Here is a 21512-nt window from a genome sequence, read left to right on the forward strand (position 1 = left end):
ATTCCATCCGGCCTCAGTTTTCCGAGACACTCTCTCGACTAATGGGTCAGAGGCTAGTGTAGGGGGGTGGTAACGGAATTGGCTATAATGCAACAGGGAACAGCACTGGGGAATAGGGGGAAAGGGAACAGACAAGTTGCTGTCGTTTTGTTCTTCAGTCTAGTTGTAGAGGATGTTGCTTCACTGGCCCATGTTGGTATTATCATTGCGCTCTTCTCAGGTGAGGCAGATTGGTCACCGGTCTCTGGACGGCCACTCACGGCGGCTCTTGGCAGCTCACACCGGCTGCCAGCCACACACAGTAGCTTACTGCAGCCCACTGCAGCAGGGGCTGCAGCCTACACCGTCGCCGGCGACTCACAGCAGCCCAGCTCCACGTCGAGCTGCTGCTCACCATCTTAGCTGTAGAGGGCAGTGTCACGCCCTCATGTGGGATCCGAACAGGGGGCTTGCTGCTCAGAACTGGTGTCCCAAGCCAGCTCTTAACCAACGCGCCACTCGGCCGACCCCTAAATGGCAATTTAAATAAGACCTCAGTGTTTGACATTCTTTAGGGTTACTTTCTCATTCTATGAACTTTAGAAAAATATTGTTACCAAAATTGTTTTCTCTTTAGATTCAACAGCTTTCCAAAAAGGAAATAGAAGATCTGCTTCGAAGAGGTGCTTATGGCGCTATTATGGAAGAGGAAGATGAAGGTTCTAAATTCTGTGAAGAGGATATTGATCAGATTTTACTACGTCGCACAAAAACTATTACAATTGAGTCAGAAGGTCGTGGGTCGACATTTGCTAAGGTAACAGTGAATGCTATTTTATATATTTATACTGGTAACCTACATTCAATAATAAAAAAATTTCACTGCCTCTTACTCTACTGATTATTTGTAGAACATCTACTTTATATTTAAGTAAATTGAATTAGCTCAAAAGAAGTAGGTAATATATTCTTTTTCATTTTTTCAGATCTCTCATATCAAATTGCCCATGTACTCTTTTGATCCTAGTGAAATGGAATAGGTATAATAACCAGAAATAGTTCTAAGTATTAATCAGAGTAGAACATTTGAAATCAAATTTAGAAAGTAAAAAATGTGTCAAAGTTAGAGCAAAATATAAGTAATAGTATAGGAGGTTAAATCATCTTACATTAACTTATAACACAGTGGTCCGCCCTTATCTATGATTTCAGTCAACCATGGTATAAAAATATTAAATGGAACATTCCAGAAATAAGTCAAAAGATATTTTGAGAGAAAGCACATTCACATAGCTTTTATTATAGTACATTGTTATAATTGATCTATTTTATTGTCGTTAATCTCTTAGTGTACCCAATTTATGAATTAAACCTTATCGTAAATAGGTATGTATAGGGAAAAACCATAGTATATAGGGTTTCATACCATTTGTAGTTTCAAACACCCACTGGCCGGCTTGGAACATATCCCTGGAGAATAAGGGGGCCTACTATAATTTACTTAAAAGAGAGAAAGGATTTCTAATTTCATTTTAAATATTTAAATCTAATTTGGAGGCAGTAAAACAAATTTTGTCTCTTGAAGTGTTAGTAGCTATTCTGCCCTATGTGGGGCAAACATTACAAGTTTACTAACTGCTTTTATATTTGTTTTTCTTTTCCTTGCATCAGAGACATGGTAAATCTATATCTTGCATTCATCTGAAGAGTTTTTTATTGCAGTATTATGTCCCACCTGCCCTAATTCATACAGGTTTTTCCTTTCCACTTTATTTACTTTCTACATTTTCTTCGTTCTCCATCCCCCAATCTGCTTTCAACCCAGAAATCTTTATCTTTATGGAGACAAGTGTGTTTTTTGCAGGTAGTTGAAGGTGCTACACCAAAAGTAATGTTATCAGCTTTCAAATGAAAACTTTCCTCTTGCATTCATTCATCAAACTAATGAAATCTTGTGTGAGGCACTTAACAACACTGGAAATACTAAAATGAAAGGGTTTTAGTTATGAGAACATAAAGGAGGAAATGATTAATTCTGGGTAAAATTGGAGAGTAGAGAATCAGGAAACCCTGACTTACCAGAAAAAATAACATTTGAACCAAATCTTGAAGGAAATGTAGATTTCATTGTGTTTCAAAAGAAAAGATCACATTAATGAATTATATGTTGCTAAACTACAAGGAAGATTTCAAGGACTATGTTATAGGCCTTTATGAATGCACAGTATGAGTTCAGTGGAGGTGAAAATGAAGGGGTTAGGGAGGTTGGATCCAAATTTTGAAGGGCTCTCAAAAATTCCATTTTGAGGAATTTGCACGTGATCCTGAGGCTGTTAAAAAGCTTTTAAATCCCTTCAAGCAGAAAATGGACTTAGTGCAATCCCGTTTAAAAATTTACCTCCACCCATCAGTGGAGAGAATGAGTTTTGAAAGAAGAAGACAAGCTGCAGGGAGATCAGATAAGAGGCTTATTTAGGAAATAATGATGGGTGAATTAGAGTAGTGGAAAACCACCTTAATTAACAGGAGTTTATGATCAGTTAGAATTTGTGGGAGGAGACAAAAAATGACTTGAAATTTTCTGGCTCAAGTAGCTAGGAGAGTCCTGGTGTCATTAAATAAGATAGAGTATGCAAGAGAAGGAAATTCATATGGAGAAAATAAAATATTGGAGCTGTTGTATTTGTGGCATTTATAGGGCACCCAAGCGGAGATGTCCATGAGAGTTGCCTCGGATACAGGTATAGAGTTGGGAGTTACTGGACAATAAATCAGAAGGAAGTAGTATTGTGGAAACGAAAGAAATACTGCAGAGGGATAAGGCTGAGAACTAAACCTGGTCTTGATTGGGTAGATGTACCCCAGCTGTAGCTTCCTTCCTGAGAAAAATGATTTATTTTAGATTCATTGGCTCTACCCGAGTTGTCAGTACACTACTCATATTTTTTTCCCTTATGCTTGAAATTATCTGAGATCTAATTAATTTAATCAAAAGGCATTAGACATAGAAATGGACTTTGTTAGTTAGGCTAAGCATAGAGATATTCTTAAAGGTTGTTTTTTTTTGTTTGTTTAATCAGTGTAGGAATATAAAGTACTTAATGACCCCAGAAGATTCCAGGCTTTCTTATTTACAAAGTTAATGATAATGCATGGAGAGTTAGAACCCCATCTGACTCATAAGCTGAGTGACCTTGGACAATTTCACCTTTACAAGTGAGCCTTTTCTTTAAACGAGAGCATAATCATGCTTGGCCTTTCCTGTTTTGCTGTAAAGGGCTATGTGAGTATTTAATTTTACTCAGGTGTGCTCTAATCATAACCAACTGTGCTCTTCTAATGTGAAATACTTAAGCATTTTAATGTATATATTTAAACCTTAAACCAGGGAGTAACAGTTAGATTTAAACAGAGCCGACTGATGAGGTACCATAATTGCTGAGGCAAGTCCAGAGAGTGTGCTTGTGGTTGTTTTATAATTTGTTCATTTCCATATTTGTGTGGCAATGCCACTATTTAGTGAGCATTTAGCATAGTGGAATATGGCATCACTATATATAGTGGCACCGAAGATGCAAAGTTGATAGTATTTTATACCTTCCTGGAATTGCCAAAGACTTTGACTATGCACAGTTGTTTTCAGTGGTGTGGATAAATGAAGTAATTCCAGTCTGTGTTTCTTTGCATTATCAAATAGTTTTGATAAGAAGCTATGTATATGGAACATTGTGCATAATAAGACTATTTAAACTTAGTACATATCCATCAAATAAATCATTATTGGTAACTTCATTTATAAGTGGTCGTATCACCTAAACATTGTTTTGAAAGATTTTCATGAGGGCAATCAGGTGGATGCTAGAAATAGAGTTTCTGGTCTGATTTTAAAAATACTTGGTATAGAACAAAATACTTTGAATTACTTAATTCTCAAAATAAAAAACAAGACAAAATTGTCAGAATCATTCTTCAGATGGATTGCTTATTTGTGAGGGCCCTTCTGTGGTACCTACTCTCTTTTTGCAACTTTCTGATATAGGAAGATAGATTTCACCATTTAAAAGTCTTTCCTAATAAATAATTAAGGGTTTTAATGATTAAAAGAATACATTTAAAGAAAAATATTATTCTGGGAGCTAGGATATTTATTTAACATTTGGGAAGGAGTTGGTAAACCTGTTCTTGATGATATCTTCCACAACAGGCGTTGCATTTCTATGGCCATTAATCCATTGTTACATGTTAGACAACTTGAAAATATGTTACATGTCAGTTAACAGTAGATTTTGGAATTATTTACAAATATAAAAAAATGATTTGAAAAATAATTTTACCACTTCTCTTATAATGAATATTTAAAAAGCTATTTAATCATTAGTTTCTTCCAGGCAAATTATTTTAATTATCAACAGTTATCTGATAGCAGAATAAAAATGATTATCCATTGTACCCTAGAACTTTTTTTTTAAGGTAAGCAACCATAAAGTAATGTTTCAAAACCCATTTTTTTATTTTAATGACTTTATATTTAATGGCTTTTCATGTTAAATATTCTCCAATTCTTGTAAAGCAAATGCTCATTTGCTAGATTGCTTAAACTTGAAGCATATATCAATGAAACTATAGCATAAAATGAAGCCCTGTGAACTTCAGTGAACTTTTCATTGATCCTAAAAATTGATGTTTATATTAATGAAGATTTGGATATTAATGAAGTATGGATATCATATTAGTTAAAAATTTTATTTCTGAATTAACAAAATGAAGTCTCCTCAGAGCTTAGGAGCTACTTGAGCAGTAAGATGATGCCAGTTTCTCATACTCATTCATACTATTTTGATGAATTGCCATCATATACTTTTATGCAGTTGGCTATCTGCTTTTTGTTTTATCAAGCTAATTAGACTTTGCTTTTTTTCAGTTGGATATGAGTCTTTAAAATATGTTGTTTATCATTAAGAAGTGTCTTGCTGTATTATTTCCTATAGCCTCTGTACCAAATTACCACAAAGTTAGTGGCTTAAAACAGATTTATTGTCTTACAGTTCTAGATGTCGAAAGTCCAAAATGATCCTTACAGGGCTGAAATCAAGGTTATCAGCAGGGCTGGTTCCTTCTGAAGTTTCCAGTGGAGAATCTGTTTATTATCTCTTCCAGCTTTTAAGAGTGCCTGCTTTTCTTGGCTTGTGACCACATTATTCCAGTCTCTGCTTGTGTTGTCACATAGCCTCTTCCTCTTCTGTAGTGAAATGGCCTCCTCTTTCCTCTTATAAGGACAGTTGTGATTACGTTTGGGACCCACTTGGATAATGTACATCTGCCAAGTTCTTTTTGCCATATAAACTAACACTTACGAGATTCCAGGAATTAGAACCTAGACATCTTTGGGAGCCATGTTTCTCCCCGAACACACTGATCATTTCAAAGAAATAAAAAAATTACTTATTTCAGTAGTTTCACAGTAATAATAATAAAGCTATCGTTTAGAGCAAATTAAAAAAAAGGAAATTTAAATTTAATTCATTAAAGCATTATTTCTGTCACTTGTTTCATAAATATTCTAACAAAGTACACATTTTTAAACATTTATATTTAATACTTGCTATATACAAGCACCTTACAAACCCAATCTCAAAAAAATGTTTTGATGGAATGAATGTACTTGTTACTTGATATAAGCAATGTTATGAACAGAATCTTAAAGTTCAGCAAGAAGCATTTAGGATTTTAATTTTGTTCCTACTCATTTTTTTTCAATGTTTTATAAAGATTCAAATTATAAATATACACAGAATAGTATAATAAAACCTGTGTGTTCATCAATTAGCTTCAACAGATATCAACTCATGCTAAACTTATTTAATTACTACCCTACCTGTCTTTTATATTATTTTAAAGTAAATCCCAGACAGTATCCCATCATCTCCATAAATCTTTTCATATGTATTTCTGAGGATAAAAATTTCTTTAACATTAGCTACAGTTATCACATTTAAAAATAAAATTCACAATAATTCCTTGATATCATCAGTTTTCCAGTGTTCAAACTTGAATGTTATAAATGTCTTGTTTACTTGTAACAGTTTTATCTTTTTAATGTATGATATTTTGCATTTTAAAATACCATCAAGATGAGTTTTTAATGAAGGTTTTAATCATTTGATTATATCCTAGATAATTAGATATTATCTTAAAACCATTTACTAATTATATCCTTCTTTGAAAATCATTTTATGTCACCATGTTCTTCCATTAATTCTTTTAAGAGTTAGCATGCATCTTTCAGGCCCTTTTCTTTCATAAAGCATCATGTATCTTCATTGCTTGTTTCATTTTTATCAAGCACCTTGTTGGCTTTTCTTTGAAGTGGCATATTTATGTTTAGGAACTTCAGTTTCAATAATGGTTATTAGTTTATATGTTACAGTGTTGACCTGTAATGTTTAAAGTTAATTACAACTAAAAGATTTTGTACTTTTTACAATATTTAAGAATATAAATCACTTATATTCTCTAATTTTATTACCCTCAATTTATTAAATTTTTACAATGATTATGAAATATTTTTGTTGTAAGGAAAATAGTTTTAAAAACAAAGACTGACAGTGATTCATCTTTCTTTATTTCTCATATTCTGTATTTCATTTTCTTTAGGAGACATATTTATCTAATAATATGATTGAAGTTAAGTGGGAGAATACCAGAAAATGAGCTGTAAAGAACAAGCAGGCTTCAAATTATTGCTCTAACCTGATTTCTTAATATTCACGTGGTGTTTCTAGAAAGCATATCTGTCCTGTGTGGTTTCTTGACCAACAATATTTGATCCTTGCTTACCAAAAGTTTGAGTTAAACAACAATAACCACTTATTTAACTCTGCTCCTAAAGCTCCAGCCTGTGTTGGCATTCAGCCTTCTGCCTTAAGCCTTTTGCTTTAAGCAGTTGCTGTGGTATGTTTCATCTTCTGAACGTATGTGCATACGCTAAATTTCAAATTATAGTCACAGTAAATGTGAAGAGATAATGTTTTAAATATGCTTTGATAAATTTTTCCTCTAAGCTTCAAAACGTTTTAAAAACCTGCCATTATTTATTTCAGGCGAGTTTTGTAGCATCTGGAAACCGGACAGATATTTCCTTAGATGATCCTAACTTCTGGCAAAAATGGGCTAAAAAGGCAGAAATAGATATTGATGCCATCAGTGGCAGAGTAAGTATTTTTTTACCTTTACAAAAATTACCTTTTGGAATACTTGGTAATATTATTATGCTATTTTAAGGTATTGAACTGTGTACTTACTAAAATTAATTTACATGCATAAGTAAATTGATGTAGGGCAGTAGAAATTTCATACTTCTGATACCTGTCATGATAGGTTGTAATATGAGGAAAGTTTAATTTAGGATAGTATTTAGATTCTTAAAATTATGTGTTTTTTTTAATTTTTAAAAGTTCTTTAAATCATGTTTTTATTTTGCCCTTTAACTTTGTTTTGTTGGTGTTAGATCCCTTTAATGATATTTCTTTCAAATATAAAAGGAGGGGAGGAAAAGGCAGTCAAGAAAGTGGTATTTTTAACCTATTTCATTATAACTTCCCTTGGAACTAAGGAAGAAAGGGCCAAAAAGCTAAAATACAATTCATGGAACTGATAATAACATAATTGCTCACTTTGTAAGACACTTCTGTAATCAGTTTGTGAGACTTATGTACTACCAAAATAACTGCTAAATGAGTAAAAGGATTTCATACTAAGATTGATGCATGAGATGTATTTGGATTTTAAAATGTAAAATTGTACAATGATGAATAATGTCATTATTTAAAATATTTTGGAAATATGTATAATTCTCTATGAAACAAATTTCAAAAGATAGTAATAAAATCGTTATTTTCATGTGGCATGTTTATATGCCTAAAAATACAATGGAATCAGCAAACCACTATTAAAAGTAAGTGAGTTTAGTGAATTAATTGGATAAAAGATAAATATTCCATTTAGCCTTCCTAAACATAGGTACTAACAGAAATAGAAAAATTATAGGAGGGCCGGCCGAGTGGCTCAGTTGGTTAAGAGCTCGCTCAAGAGTTTGAGCTCTGAGCAACAGCGGTTCGATGCCAGCCCGAGCTGAGCAGCTGCTAAGCTACCAATAGGTAGCAGGATGGCTCAGCTAAAAAAAAGAAAAAAGAAAAAAGAAAAATTATAGGAAAAGAGGAGATATACTTTATAGTAGAAAAAATATATATACTTAGGGTTATACCTAACGAAAGATGTATATGATTTCAGTAAAGTGAATTAACAAATTTAATTGGGAGATTTTTCAGTTGGAAAGGAAAAACTACATATTTAAAAATTTTTAAGAGTTTATAAAAATAGAAATGCAACCCAAATCAAAATGTTAAGTTTTTTCATAAGACTGAACAAAATCTAAAATTCCCTTAGAAGAATGCATAGTCAATACTATTACATGTACTCCTAGGAATCTGTTGTACAGCAATAGTCACCCATATACAATGATATTGTACAGAGATGCTCTTTGCCACATTATTTGCTTTAGAAAAAATTTAGAACCTAAATCTCCTATGATAGACGAATGGTACAGCCATACTGTCTAATGCAATAAATAAAAATAATCATGTAGATCCCTGTGTACTGACATAGAAAGAGCTCCAAGACAGTTAAATTTAAAGAGAGAAATATGTAGAACAATGAGTATAATATGATCTTTGTTTATGACTTTTCAAAAGTATGTATTGGTAATACACAGACACATAACATTTATGCTGTGTATCTAATTATGGCCCAGTATGAGCCAAGCACCATTCTCATATTAGGGCTAATAATGCACAAGACAGACAAACCCCTGCTTTTATAGAGCCTACGAATCCTGATGGGTTAGACAGAAGTAAACAAATACGTAAGATGTTTTTTAGAAAGAAAATAAAATAAAACGGTAACCTTGTAGAGAATGCCTGGAGGAGTGGATAGCATTAGGTAAAGTGGCCAAGGGAGGTGACTCTGAGGGGGGCTTTTGTGCTGAGACTCGCATGATAAGACACAACAATATAAAGACATGAGGGAAGAGCTTTCAAGCTAGATAGAATGGCAGTGAGCCTTTAGTGGAAACAAGCTCAATGTATTCCCTAAGAGAAATGATATTGTGGCAGAATGAAGGGAGGTGGTGATAGTGGTGATAGGTAGGGTCAGACACCATAGATATGGATCAAATCAACAGGGCCTTGTAGATTATCTTAAGGAGTTATGGATTTTATAGATCAATTTATAGAAGCATATAGTTATTAAACACTCTGCAGTTATATTTTCTAATTTATACTTTGTTAAAAAACATTGAAAAATTTTCTGAAAATAAGTATAATTAAGACAGAGAAGCATTAGTTATATGTTAAGATATAAAAGTATATTAATATATTATAAAGGAACCATAATTTAAATAGTGTGACACCAAGAGATTTTAAGAACAAAGAATAGAATAAGAACAGAAAAAGATCAATTATAAGATTTTAATAAAAGATAGTATTAGAGTAAAAAAGAGTATTTAATAATTGTGATTAGAATATGGAGTTAGCATTGGAGAGAAGCATCGTAATAATATATCTGTATTTATGATAAAAAATTTATTTTTTAATTAAAGCATGCAAAAATAGAAAAACTAGATTTTTATTTTATGAAATATTTTGTGAGAAAACATTCTCAACTAGAAATCACAAAGAAAATGTTTGGTATGTTCAAATATATAAGATTAAAAATCTTATTTTTATATAATATAATAAAAATCTCATAAAAATGTGAAAAAATAAAAGTGCAGTCATACTGCTGAGACTATTTGTAGCTGAAGTGTATATGGAACTTAATATTATTATATAAAAGCTAATAAAGTTGATCAGAAATACATCAAATGTCAAAAGATTATGGGCAAAGGACATTTGAAATTACTCAAGAAAAAATAAAATTAGGGGTGTGTGTGTGTGTGTGTGTGTGTGTGTGTGTGTGTGTTTTAATGAAACCTGCACAGGGGAAAGGGAAAACTTTTCTTACAGAATTCCAACAACCTGCCAAATCAACTTAAAAATTTTTTTATTCCTTGAAAATCCTTAATACCATACATATATAACTATGATATTACAGTCACAGGATTAAAAAGAATTTGGTATCTGGCTTAATTATTAATATGAAAGTTATTGTATTGTGCATCTGATATAACCATAAATACGTGTGTGTGTGTGTGTGTGTGTGTGTGTGTGTGTTGTTGCTTTTTTTAGATTTTTTTTATTGGGGAATTGGGGGAAGGGGAACAGACAAGTTGTCCTTTTGTTCTTTAGTCTAGTTGTGGAGGACGTTGCTTCACTGGCTTAAGTTGGCACCATCATTGTGCCCTTCCCAGGCGAGGCAGATCATTCGCCGGCTTCTGGACGGCCGTTCATTGTGTCTGCTGGCCGCTCACGCTGGCTGCTGGCTATACACAGTAGCCCATGGCAACCCACTGCAGCAGGGGCTACAGCCTACATGGTCACTGGCGACTCACAGCAGCCCAGCTCCAGGTTGAGCTGTTGTTCACCATCTTAGCTGTGGAGGGCAGTGTCACTGGCCCTCATATGTGGGATCCGAACCGGGGTCCTCTGGCATCCCAAGCCAGCTCTTAACCAACATGCCACTTGGCTGGCCCCATAAAATATATTTTTAAGCTGAATTTATGGATTGTAATTTTCTTCACCTAATTAATTCATAATTCAATTTAGATTTTTATTATTTATACAGTTTGAAAGATGAAAATGTCAGACACTGTTATAAGCAAAATGGTAAAAGGACCTTCAAGTAATAGCTGTTAAATTTTACAGAACAGTTTGGTTATTGACACGCCAAGAATTAGGAAGCAAACGAGACCCTTTAGTGCCACAAAAGATGAATTGGCTGAATTATCTGAAGCCGAAAGTGAAGGAGAAGAAAAGCCCAAACTCCGGAGACCCTGTGACCGTTCCAATGGCTATGGAAGAACCGAGTGCTTCAGAGTGGAGAAAAATCTGCTGGTTTATGGGTAAGCTATTATTTTCAAAGTTTCTTGCTAGTAGTGTGGCATGTCAAGTTACAGAAAACATATACTATTCTAGTGTATTTATCTTGTTAGAATCGATATCTATTTCTAAAATACCCTGAATTTATATGTTTAACATATATTTAATAAAGTGATGGGATTTTTAAAAATTTTAAATTATAAATATCAGTTAAGTTAAACTCCTCAGAGTTGCATATTCGGTAATGCAAAATGGATATTGTTGTTATTCATTATCAAATAAAATATACTAGAAACTACTGTACCATGCCGCTGTATTTTACTCATGGAGTAAAAACCTTTATTAAGTAAATCCTGTTAATGACAGTGTTTTTTGCAGTTTTGAGGCCTTTTATCCATGAGCTATGTTTTTGGGTTTTTTTATAACTTGCTCAGTATTAATGTAAATATACCTTTTTAACCAGATGGGGCCGATGGAGAGAGATTCTATCACATGGTCGTTTTAAAAGGCAGCTAAATGAACATGATGTGGAAATAATTTGCCGAGCCCTCTTAGCATATTGCCTTATTCATTACCGGGGAGATGAGAAAATTAAAGGCTTCATATGGGATCTCATTACTCCAACTGAAGATGGGCAGACACGAGAGCTACAAAATCATCTTGGTATGAACCTTCCTCTGTTTTGTTTTGTTTTTTTTCCAACGTATTTTTAGTTCCATAAGTAATACTCAACATATTACCCTATAAAACACTGAAGCATTACAGACAATATTAAAAAGCCTTTATCCTTCACCCTCTGTTCATGTTCCAACTTAAGAAAATACCAATGTTACCAGTTTGTTGAGTTTTAGGTACCATTATCAAACATGTATCGGTTTGCAAGCTGTTGACACAACAGTATGTCTTTGAGCTCTTCCTATCCATATTCAAGTAGCACTGTCTCTGTGCTAAACTCCTAAAGCACTAAACTCCTGCTTAGTAGTCCACAAAGTATGGATATTCCATAATTCATTTAGCATTTCCTTCAATGATGGGCTTTTAGGACATTTCCACTTTTAGGTAATTGGAAAACAAGTTTCAGTGAAGATCCTTATACGTTCATCCTTGTGCTCATGAATAAATCTATCACAGTAAATATCAAGAAATAGAATTGTTGAGTATAGCATATATATGTACATCCTTAAGACCTAAAATGTGATCTATGGATTTATAGCCTTAGCATCTCCTGGAATCTTCTTAGAAATGCAGAAACGTAGGCCTCAGACTTACTGAATCACAATCTACATTTTAACAAGTTCCTCAGCAGTTTGTATGTAACTATAGTTTGGGAAACATGCATATAATTTTAAATTTTCATAAATACTAATTTGCTGTCACATGTGGCTATACCAAATTTACAGTCTTATCAGCGGTATATACAAGTACTTTTTTCTCCACAGCATTGATAACAGAACATTCTTTTCTGCATCAAATAATTATTTCATAGAATAAAATAATTGCATTTTTAATACAGATAAAAAAGTTAATGTGCCTTTAAAGTTGTGTTAAATTTTGTTTTATTTAATGAACAAATAACTACTAAAGTGATTGCTACATGCTTCTTGTGCATGATACTGAGAAGATAAGAAGAAACAAGATAGACAACATCCTTGGGCTCATGAACCTTACATTCTGGTTAGGTAGACAGACATAATACAAATCTAGGTGAATTAACTAAATAATTAAAGATTGAAGTAAGTACTGATAAGTAAATAGGTGCTAAGATAGAGAACAACAGAAAGCACCTATTTTAGAATAAGGTGATCATTGGAGGCCTATCTCCATAGGATGCAATGAAATTATTAATGTGAAAAGCTGACTTCTGATAAAGATAGAAGATTCACACAAATATAATTTTACTCTTTGGGACCCCACTTACATGTCAATAAAGAAAACATATTAAGACATTAAGCTTGATAAATTCAACTGGCAAAAGTCCTAGTTTTTTCAGCAAATAAATACTGGGAGGGGAAGAAATAGATAGGGTTTCTATAAACCAGTGCCCGAATCCCATCCCCACCCTGAGTTGCCATAACTTTGAGCATGTTATTGGCATCTAGTGGGTAGAGACCAAGAATGCACAAGACAGCACCCCACAGTGAAGAGCTATGCAGCTCAAAATACCAATAGAGATAGTTCCTGACTTACCATGGTTTTGACTTATGATTTTTTAGGCTTTACGATGGTGCACAATCAATGCACATTCAGTAGAATCTGTATTTGGAATTTGGAACTTTGATCTTTTCCTGGGCTAGCGACATGCGGCACGATACTTATAATGCTGGACAGTGGCAGGGAGCCACAGCTCCCAGCTAGCCACACGATCACGAGGGTGAACAACCAATACTGTGTACTGTATTTATTGTGTGAGATGATTTTTCCCAACTGTAGTCTAATATAAATGTTCTGAGAACGTTTACGGTAGGTTAGGCTAAGCACTGATGTTTAGTAGGTTAGGTGTATTACTGTATTTTCAACTTACGATATTTTCAACCTGTAACGTGGTTATCAGGACATAACCCCATCATAAGTTGAGGAGCATGTCTATCGCCGAGATTGAAAACCCTGTTGTGATCTAAAAGAGATTTAAGAGTCTTCACCCAGTTGCAGTGTGTAGGCCTTATTTGGGTCTTGATTCAAACAACCCAGGGAAAATTTTTTATTATGTTTATTAGACAGTTGTAAATTTGACTACCAACTATTAAGGAAGTATTATTATATTTCTTTGGGCTGATAATGGTATTGTAGTTTTTTGTTTTTTAGAGGAGGCCTTATGTTTTATATATTAAAAAGAAGATACTCTGATATTCATTAATAGAATGATTGATGTGTTAGATTTACTTCAAAATAATATGGGAGGTTGGGAGTGAACAGGGTACAGATGAAACAAAATTGGCCATGTGTTGATAGTTATTGAAGTTGGATGATGGGACACGGTGATCCATCATGTTATTCCAACTATTTTTGTATATGCTTAATTTCATAATGAAAAAATAAATAGGCATAAACCTTCAAAAGTGGAGCTAATGGGAGAGGAAATAGCAACAAAATTTTGGAATTAGTGGTAACTAAACGAACCAGAGAGCTAAATCTTGGGTTAGCATTGGGAAAAGGCAATAACTCACTGATGTGCTTCTAATACCACCCAAATGTTTCCCGAGTTTATGACATCAGGAACCCATGAAAGGGAGAAGGAATTAAAGGACAAGGGCTTTGAGTTAATGTTCTGTAAAAGAGTCTCAGATACCTAAATGCCCTCTTCAACTCTTTGGAGCCAGGATGAAGACTGAAAGTTTATTCCCTGGAGAGGGTAAAATAGTGAATCTGTGTTTGCGTTGGTATTTGGGGTATGGAGTTACTAAGTGGGGATTAAATGAAGGTCTGTATACTGGACAATACGAAACTCAAGGAAGAAAACTAAGGAATTTTCTTTGATGAATCTGACCAGGCCAAAACCTAAAGATCATGACAGGGGGCCGGCCGAGTGGCACGTTGGTTAAGAGCTGGCTTGGGACGCCAGAGGGCCCTGGTTCAGATCCCACATATGAGGGCCAGTGACACTGACCTCTGCAGCTAAGATGCTGAACAGCGACTCAACCTGGAGCTGGGCTGCTGTGAGTTGCCAGCGACGGCAAGTGGGTTGCCATGGGCTACCCTGTGTGGCCAGCAGCCAGCGTGAACAGCCAGCAGCCGCTGTGAGCGGCCGTCCAGAAGCCGGCGACTGATGTGCCTCGTCTGGCAAGAGCGCAATGATGGTGCCAACTTGGGCCAGTGAAGCAACGTCTTCCACAACTAGACTGAAGAACAAAAGGACAGCAGCTTGTCTGTTTCCCTTCCCCCAATTCCCCAATAAAAATCTTTGGGGGGAAAAAAAAAAAGATCATGACAGGAAGAAACCACCAAGATTACCCTTCAGTGATTCCTGTCAGTTAGTTCACCGTTCAGATGACCTATCAGCTCTTTGCTCTGTCATTCTGAAATAGGAGCAAACGACCAAGGATATTATATAGGAGGAAAGTCTCCAAAGTGAGAGAGAGGGATTAAAAACAAATCCTTAAAATGAACTTGAAGGAAACAAGGAAAACAATAAACAAGGCAACTGAAAAAGGAGAAGACAAGTTTTAAAAAACTCATTAATATCTTCAAAAATATCTCATGTATTTTGGTTTTGAAAGAAGAGTAAAGTGCTATAGAAACAATTAAAGCAAACAGATCTCCAATAAATTCTAAGTTACATGTAGCAGAAATAAAAAAGTAAGTTGGATTAAATGAGAAATTTGAGAAAATTTTGTTAGGGATAAGTTTAACAGTGTAAAATGCCTACATTTTAGGACAATTTAAGTATGCATATACTGTTTAGTTTCCAAACCAACAAGAGTGAAGAGGACTGGAATACAAAGCAATATTAACATAGAACAAAATAAAGTTTAAGATAGAAGGCATTAATTAGGATTTTAAAAAGCACACTACCTAATAATACAAAAGACCAACCCATAAAAGAAAATATAATTATGAATTTGTATGCACTGAACAAAATAGCCTCAAAATATAAAGGTAAAACCACCAAAATTTTAAGGATAAAACGACAAATGGACATAAATGCATCATTTACCACTATGATGCAACTCCTAGCTGGTAGAATACAGCAAGGAAAAGATACATGAGGTAAGAATTGAAAGCAAGAGTGAAAACTGCATGATTGGTAAGTGTGAAAAATTGTAAGTATAACAACTCAAGCATCATTGAAGATTAATATGAAGTGGTACAGTCATACAAGAGATTTTTACACAGCAATGCAGATGGATGAATTAGAGCCTCATGAATCAGCAAGTATTAATCTCAAAAAAATCTACAGTAGTAAATAAGTTGCAGAATTATATGTATAATATAATGTCACAAAATTTATTCAATATTTCTCCAACATACAAGTATAAACATGCATGTAATAAAAAACATTCAGGCTGGTGATTTTCTCTGGGGAGGTAAGAGTGAATGGGACATCAACTATGTGTTATTTCCTTCAATAAAAAACTGACCAAATATAGAATATTAAGAGTGGGAATTCTTTATTGTATTTCTGAAATATTTCACAACCGAAATATCAAAGAAATAAACAGGAATCCGTATTGGGTAAACCTAATCCATGTTATTAGTAAAATCAGTTTTCAAAGTTGAAGACAAAAATTATTTTGTAACTAGGGAAGCAGAAGTAAAGCAGATGGCAAGGTCTGTCATTTGATTTTTACATTTTGAAAAAAATAATGTGTTTTGGAACAAAAAGGAAATCAGAATGATTCACATGAGATATAAGAATTACTGTGGGAAATTGTGTTAATATATGTGTAACGTCATGTTAATCCATATCTTATGATTGTATCAGTATTATAGTTATAATTATTTTAAAGATCTTTGTAGAGCCTTCATAGACCTCTGAAAGTCTCCAGAAATTTATTGCATTGAAAAAATGTTTCAAATTGCAGATCTTTTGGACAAATGATCCCTGATTTGACATGCTCTTCTTGTTTTAACAGGCCTATCAGCCCCAGTACCCAGGGGCCGAAAAGGGAAGAAAGTAAAGACCCAGACCAGCTCATTTGATATCCAGAAAGCAGAATGGCTTCGGAAATATAATCCTGAGCAGCTACTTCAAGATGAAGGCTACAAAAAACATATAAAACACCACTGTAATAAGTAGGTAGTGGGGTGTTTTTAACACAGCTCGCTCAAAGGTTACTTTTCTGAATTTATTAATAATCTGAAAGCATGCTGATTTTGAGTAGAGACAATGTGGTCTAGGACCACTTCTAATCTTAATCTCACAGGGTACCCTTCAGCATATCACGGTGCCTCTTGTGTCACTGTTTTCATCAACAGAGAGAGAAATAAAACTGGCCTCGAAATGACCTCACTATATCTTACTTGGATATTAAATAATGATGATTGTGGAGATTTTGGAGAAACCTGTTTTATATATACATATATGGTAGTAATAAGATTTGTTTAATCAGAAGTTATTTCATTATGAAAATTCTGTTTATTCTTTTCTAATTTAAACCCCATGGATGGATTTTCTTTAATGATTAATATCTTTGTTTCTTTTGATTTCTTCTCCCTCATTATTAGGGTTTTGCTTCGTGTAAGAATGCTGTATTATCTGAAGCAAGAAGTCATTGGAAGTGAATGTCAGAAAGTATTTGATGGAGTTGATGCAAGGTAAATGAAATACTTGTTTATATTTATTTTTCAATAACATGATTAGGCAAAAACTGTATGACCAGAAAACTGTATATTAAGTGGCTCATTAGTTAGTGAAATTCACAAGAAAAAAAATCCACCAGACTTAGAGAATGAATCCTTACTAACATGTTGTCTCTTTTTCTATTAACCTCATCTTTGGCTCTGTCACTAAAAGGATAACATAATAACAACAATAATAGTAGTAGTAGTGTCTTATTACCACCAAATCTGAAACTTAACCTTTCTGTGCTCATCTTTTTTTTCTTCCCTCTCATTACAATGGAAGAGGTTTTATGGTGACCGACTTGCATGTCCACGATGATCCATCCAGCACCCTCGTCTCTCAGTTCTTTGACTTTCATCTACTACCATCTTTTTTCTGCCCGCCACAGCCACATATTCAGTCGTATACTTAAGCTTTCCATCCTCAACAGCATTACCTCTTAAATTTCCACAATTACTTCTTTCTTTCAAACTCCCTTAACTCTCGGGTACTTTTCACTCTGCTCTGTGTCTTCATCACGATGTCCTTCATCTTACCACTGACTATCTACCACCACTTGCATGCCCCTGCTTTCCTCCTTACTCAGCCTACGTTCTGTAGTCCCACACTCAGATCATTAAGTAACATCCTTTGCCTGCCTGTCGCTCTGTTCTACTTACGTGCACAACTCCAGCTCAGGATAAACCCAAGTATCCATTTACTCCTGGCCTACACCTAAGCAGTTGAACATTGCTGGAGAAAATTCAAGCAGCTCTGCTGAAGTGACTCACTTCAAATTCCTGAGCATTGATCCTGAATGATACTAATCACAAACAGGTTTTTTAACCACTGTGACCAGTACTTTCACTTTCTCGCTCTTTAAGAGGACCAGTCCACACCTCTCTCCTCTGACCATCTTCCCACCCTACCACCACCACCCTCTCTGAATGACTGCCATTATTTCATGGTGAAAATAGCCACAGTCACACAAGAGCTACCTTTACTTCTACTCCCATGTGTGTCCACCTGTTCCTTCCCTTGGGATACAGTAGAAAACGTCCTTCCTCCTAAGGCAGCCCGTGTGCCCTGGAACTCTTTCCTTTGAAGGACGTCACTCCTGGAGCCATCTTTTTTCTTTTTTGAATCCTCATCCCCCCACCCCACCCCCTTATTGAATCGTTCTCCTGGCCTGTGTACATGCCTTAATATCATTCGCTTGAAAAAGAAAAGAATTCCTGTAGCTTACACACTACCGCTCCATTGCTCTGCTTACCTTCACACCAAACTTCTCTGAAGAGTTGTTTGTGTGTGTTTACTCTCTTTTTCACCTTACATTTCACTTAGTCTTTAACCCCACAACCCCACTGAAATGGTTGTTAACAAGGCCACTAGTGACCTGCAATGTGATCAGTTCTCCAAACATACTCTACTTCTCCCTGCTTGAAGTGCTGTCTCCCGTGGGCATCCATGTGGCTTTCTCTACCGAGTTGTCCTTTTTCCTTTGCTAGCTCTTGTGCCTCTACCAGATCTCTAAATGATGGACAGACCACGAGCTCTGTTCTCAGCTCTCTTTTTTGCCTGTCCTTTTCTCCTTAGGTGAACTCATGTAGCTGCATCGTACCAAATATGATCTAGAAACAGGTGACTCAGATTCACATATTCATCTCAGGCCTGTCCCCTGAGCTCTAAGCTGAGTGATTAGCTGACTCCCAGCATGTCCACTTGAAAGTCTAGTGGACATCTTAAATCTTCCCTGGTTCTCCCAAATCTTCTGTTTCCAGTTCTTTCCCTCCCACCTTCCCACACACAAGCCTTCTTGGTGCTAGTTGTCCTCGTGTCATTCTGGACTCCTCAAACTCTACAGGAAGCCCTGCTAGCTCAACAAGGTACGTGCCAAACCTGAGCACTTTTCACCATCTCTTGTGCTAAACCCCAGTCCCAGCCACCATTATCACATGTTTAGACTTGTGCAGTGCCCTCCTAATTGGGTCTCTGCCTCTGCTTTGGCCTTTCTAGTCTGACCTTTACACAGCAGCCAGAGTGATCTTTCTGAAGCAAAAATCCGGCCATCGCAGCTCTTGTTCAAACCTTCCAGATGCTTTGCATTTTCCTTAGAATAAAATCCTAACTCCTGATGGCCTACAGTCCCTGTGTACCTCTGTGACTTCTGCCTTCACTCTGTCCCTTACCCACAGTGCTCCAGCCACGCTGATGTTTCTGTTCCTCCAGCCTGCCATGTCAGGCTCATTCTGTCCTATTCCTCTTGATCCAAATACGCTTTCCCCCGATCTTCCACAGTGCTGCTTCTTAAAGTTATTCAGGCCTCAGCTGACGTCGTACCTCCTCAGAGGGGCCTCCCCAGCCCACCCAGGCTAACGCAGCCTACCAGTCACTCAGGACTACTTAACCCTAGTTTATTCTCATTCATGATGCCTATTGCTATTGAAAAGCATATTTATTTTTTATGGTCTTTCTCTTCCCATTACAATTCAAGATGCTCGAAAGTTAAGTATGCTGTCTGTCTTATTGATCATTGTATTCCCAGCTCCTAGAATATGGGAAGTTATAACACCCGGTAAATAATTGTTGCCTAATGGACTGCACTTTTCTCTTGGCCTGACTGGATCCGATCCATGTATGCTCTCTGTGAATTATCCTCATGTTTCTATCTTTCATTAATCTCCCTGCCCAGGCTTCTCCTTTGGATTTTAACGTTTACATCTCCCTCAAAGAACGCTTACTCACTCGTCCACTCGCTCACCCAGTCACTTGTGGACCCCCTATCTCCTTCCTACAGTGTTACTCCCCTTGATGTCATGCCCACATTCTAAGAAGCGTCTGTATTTGCCGTCTCCTCCTCCTCTCCCCCTTACTGTGCATTCCATAACAATTCACTCTGACACCCTCACTCCACCTCCCACTCTGGGAAATTCTCCACCACCATTTTTGGGGCTAAATTTGATGGATACATTATCGTTTACCTTCCTTTACCTTTATTAGCTTCTTAAAATGCTTCTGTGATGCCATTCTCCTATAGGTTTTCTTTTTAGCTTCTTGCTGCTTTTTAGGCACCTCTTCTACCTGTCTTTTAAATGTCTTCACATTGGCCCTCCGTGTCACTTACTGTTTTTGGGTGTTATCTTTTCTGTGGAGTCAATTTTTATTTCTAAACTGATGTCTTCTAAATCTGTGTCCAGCCCACATCGCTCTTCTGAACTTCAGGCACATTCTCAAATGTGTCATCATCGCCAGGCCTTTACATTCTTGCTAGAACATTCTATTTCCCCCTTTCCTCCATTTTCCCCCTCTTACTGCCCAGGTGACATCTACTTGGCCTTTCCTGACCCCTCAGGTCTGGGTTGGCACATACCTGGTGTCACAGCACTCATCACACAGCAGTGCAAGGACCCCTTCACCAGAGCAGGGCTCCGTCTGTCTTACGATTGCCATTATGGCACGTAGGGATGAGTGACCTGGCTTTCAGAAGTTAGAGGAGGCTTTATGTAAGAGACATCAGGGAACTGAGTCTTTAAAAACAGCATCAACAGGAGCACATGCACCTTATTATATATACTCCTTTGCCTAGCAGTTAATGGACACTTAACATGCATATGGTGCTTGCCTTGGAACGTGAGATATGCACTGAGTGCCTTTTACGTTTTGGGGGTACAGTGCCACTTCATGGTTAGTGATGGGAACTATCTGACCCACTGTTTTCCCCACGGGGATTCTATCTCCAGGCTCTATAGTATTTCCTCTTTCCTTTATTTTTCCATGGTTATGCTTTGTTTAGCCCTGGTGAGGAACCAATCAAAAATAGATATTTTCTTTGTACTTTTCCTCATCTTTTTCATCTTTTGCCATACTGGAAAATCACTCTTCCTCTTTTTCTGTTTTTCTACACTAAACTAGAAAATATTGTGATTGTGACCCTTCTGTTTTTAAGTAAAAATAGATATAATAAGATGCTCATTTAAGTGCAGAAAAATTTCTTTAAGAATGTAGAGAAAGTTCTCTATCCGTTTCTCTGTGTGTCTGGGTTAAAAACTTTTTCTGCTGGCAAGACAAAAAATAAAAAGTAATTTATTAGGGCCGGCCGAGTGGCGCGATGGTTAAGAACTCGCTTGGGATGCCAGAGGGCCCCGGTTCGGATCCCACATAGGAGGGCCAGTGACACTGCCCTCTACAGCTAAGATGCTGAACAACAGCTCAACCTGGAGCTGGGCTGCCATGAGTCGCCG

General features: G+C 36.0%; 1 protein-coding gene across 1 annotated transcript in view; it reads left to right on the forward strand.

Moving 5' to 3' along the window:
- CHD9 (chromodomain helicase DNA binding protein 9) overlaps positions 1-21512 on the forward strand; it is a 135656-nt gene that overhangs the window by 81796 nt on the left and 32348 nt on the right. The window contains exons 18-23 of the mRNA XM_019644273.1: positions 617-796; positions 7080-7190; positions 10839-11035; positions 11476-11675; positions 16583-16742; positions 17175-17264. Coding sequence (XP_019499818.1) covers positions 617-796; positions 7080-7190; positions 10839-11035; positions 11476-11675; positions 16583-16742; positions 17175-17264 — 938 coding nt within the window. The remainder of the gene's footprint in view (positions 1-616; positions 797-7079; positions 7191-10838; positions 11036-11475; positions 11676-16582; positions 16743-17174; positions 17265-21512) is intronic.

The sequence above is a fragment of the Hipposideros armiger genome, unplaced genomic scaffold, assembly GCF_001890085.2.
Source record: "Hipposideros armiger isolate ML-2016 unplaced genomic scaffold, ASM189008v1 scaffold_4, whole genome shotgun sequence".
Lineage (NCBI taxonomy): Eukaryota > Metazoa > Chordata > Mammalia > Chiroptera > Hipposideridae > Hipposideros > Hipposideros armiger.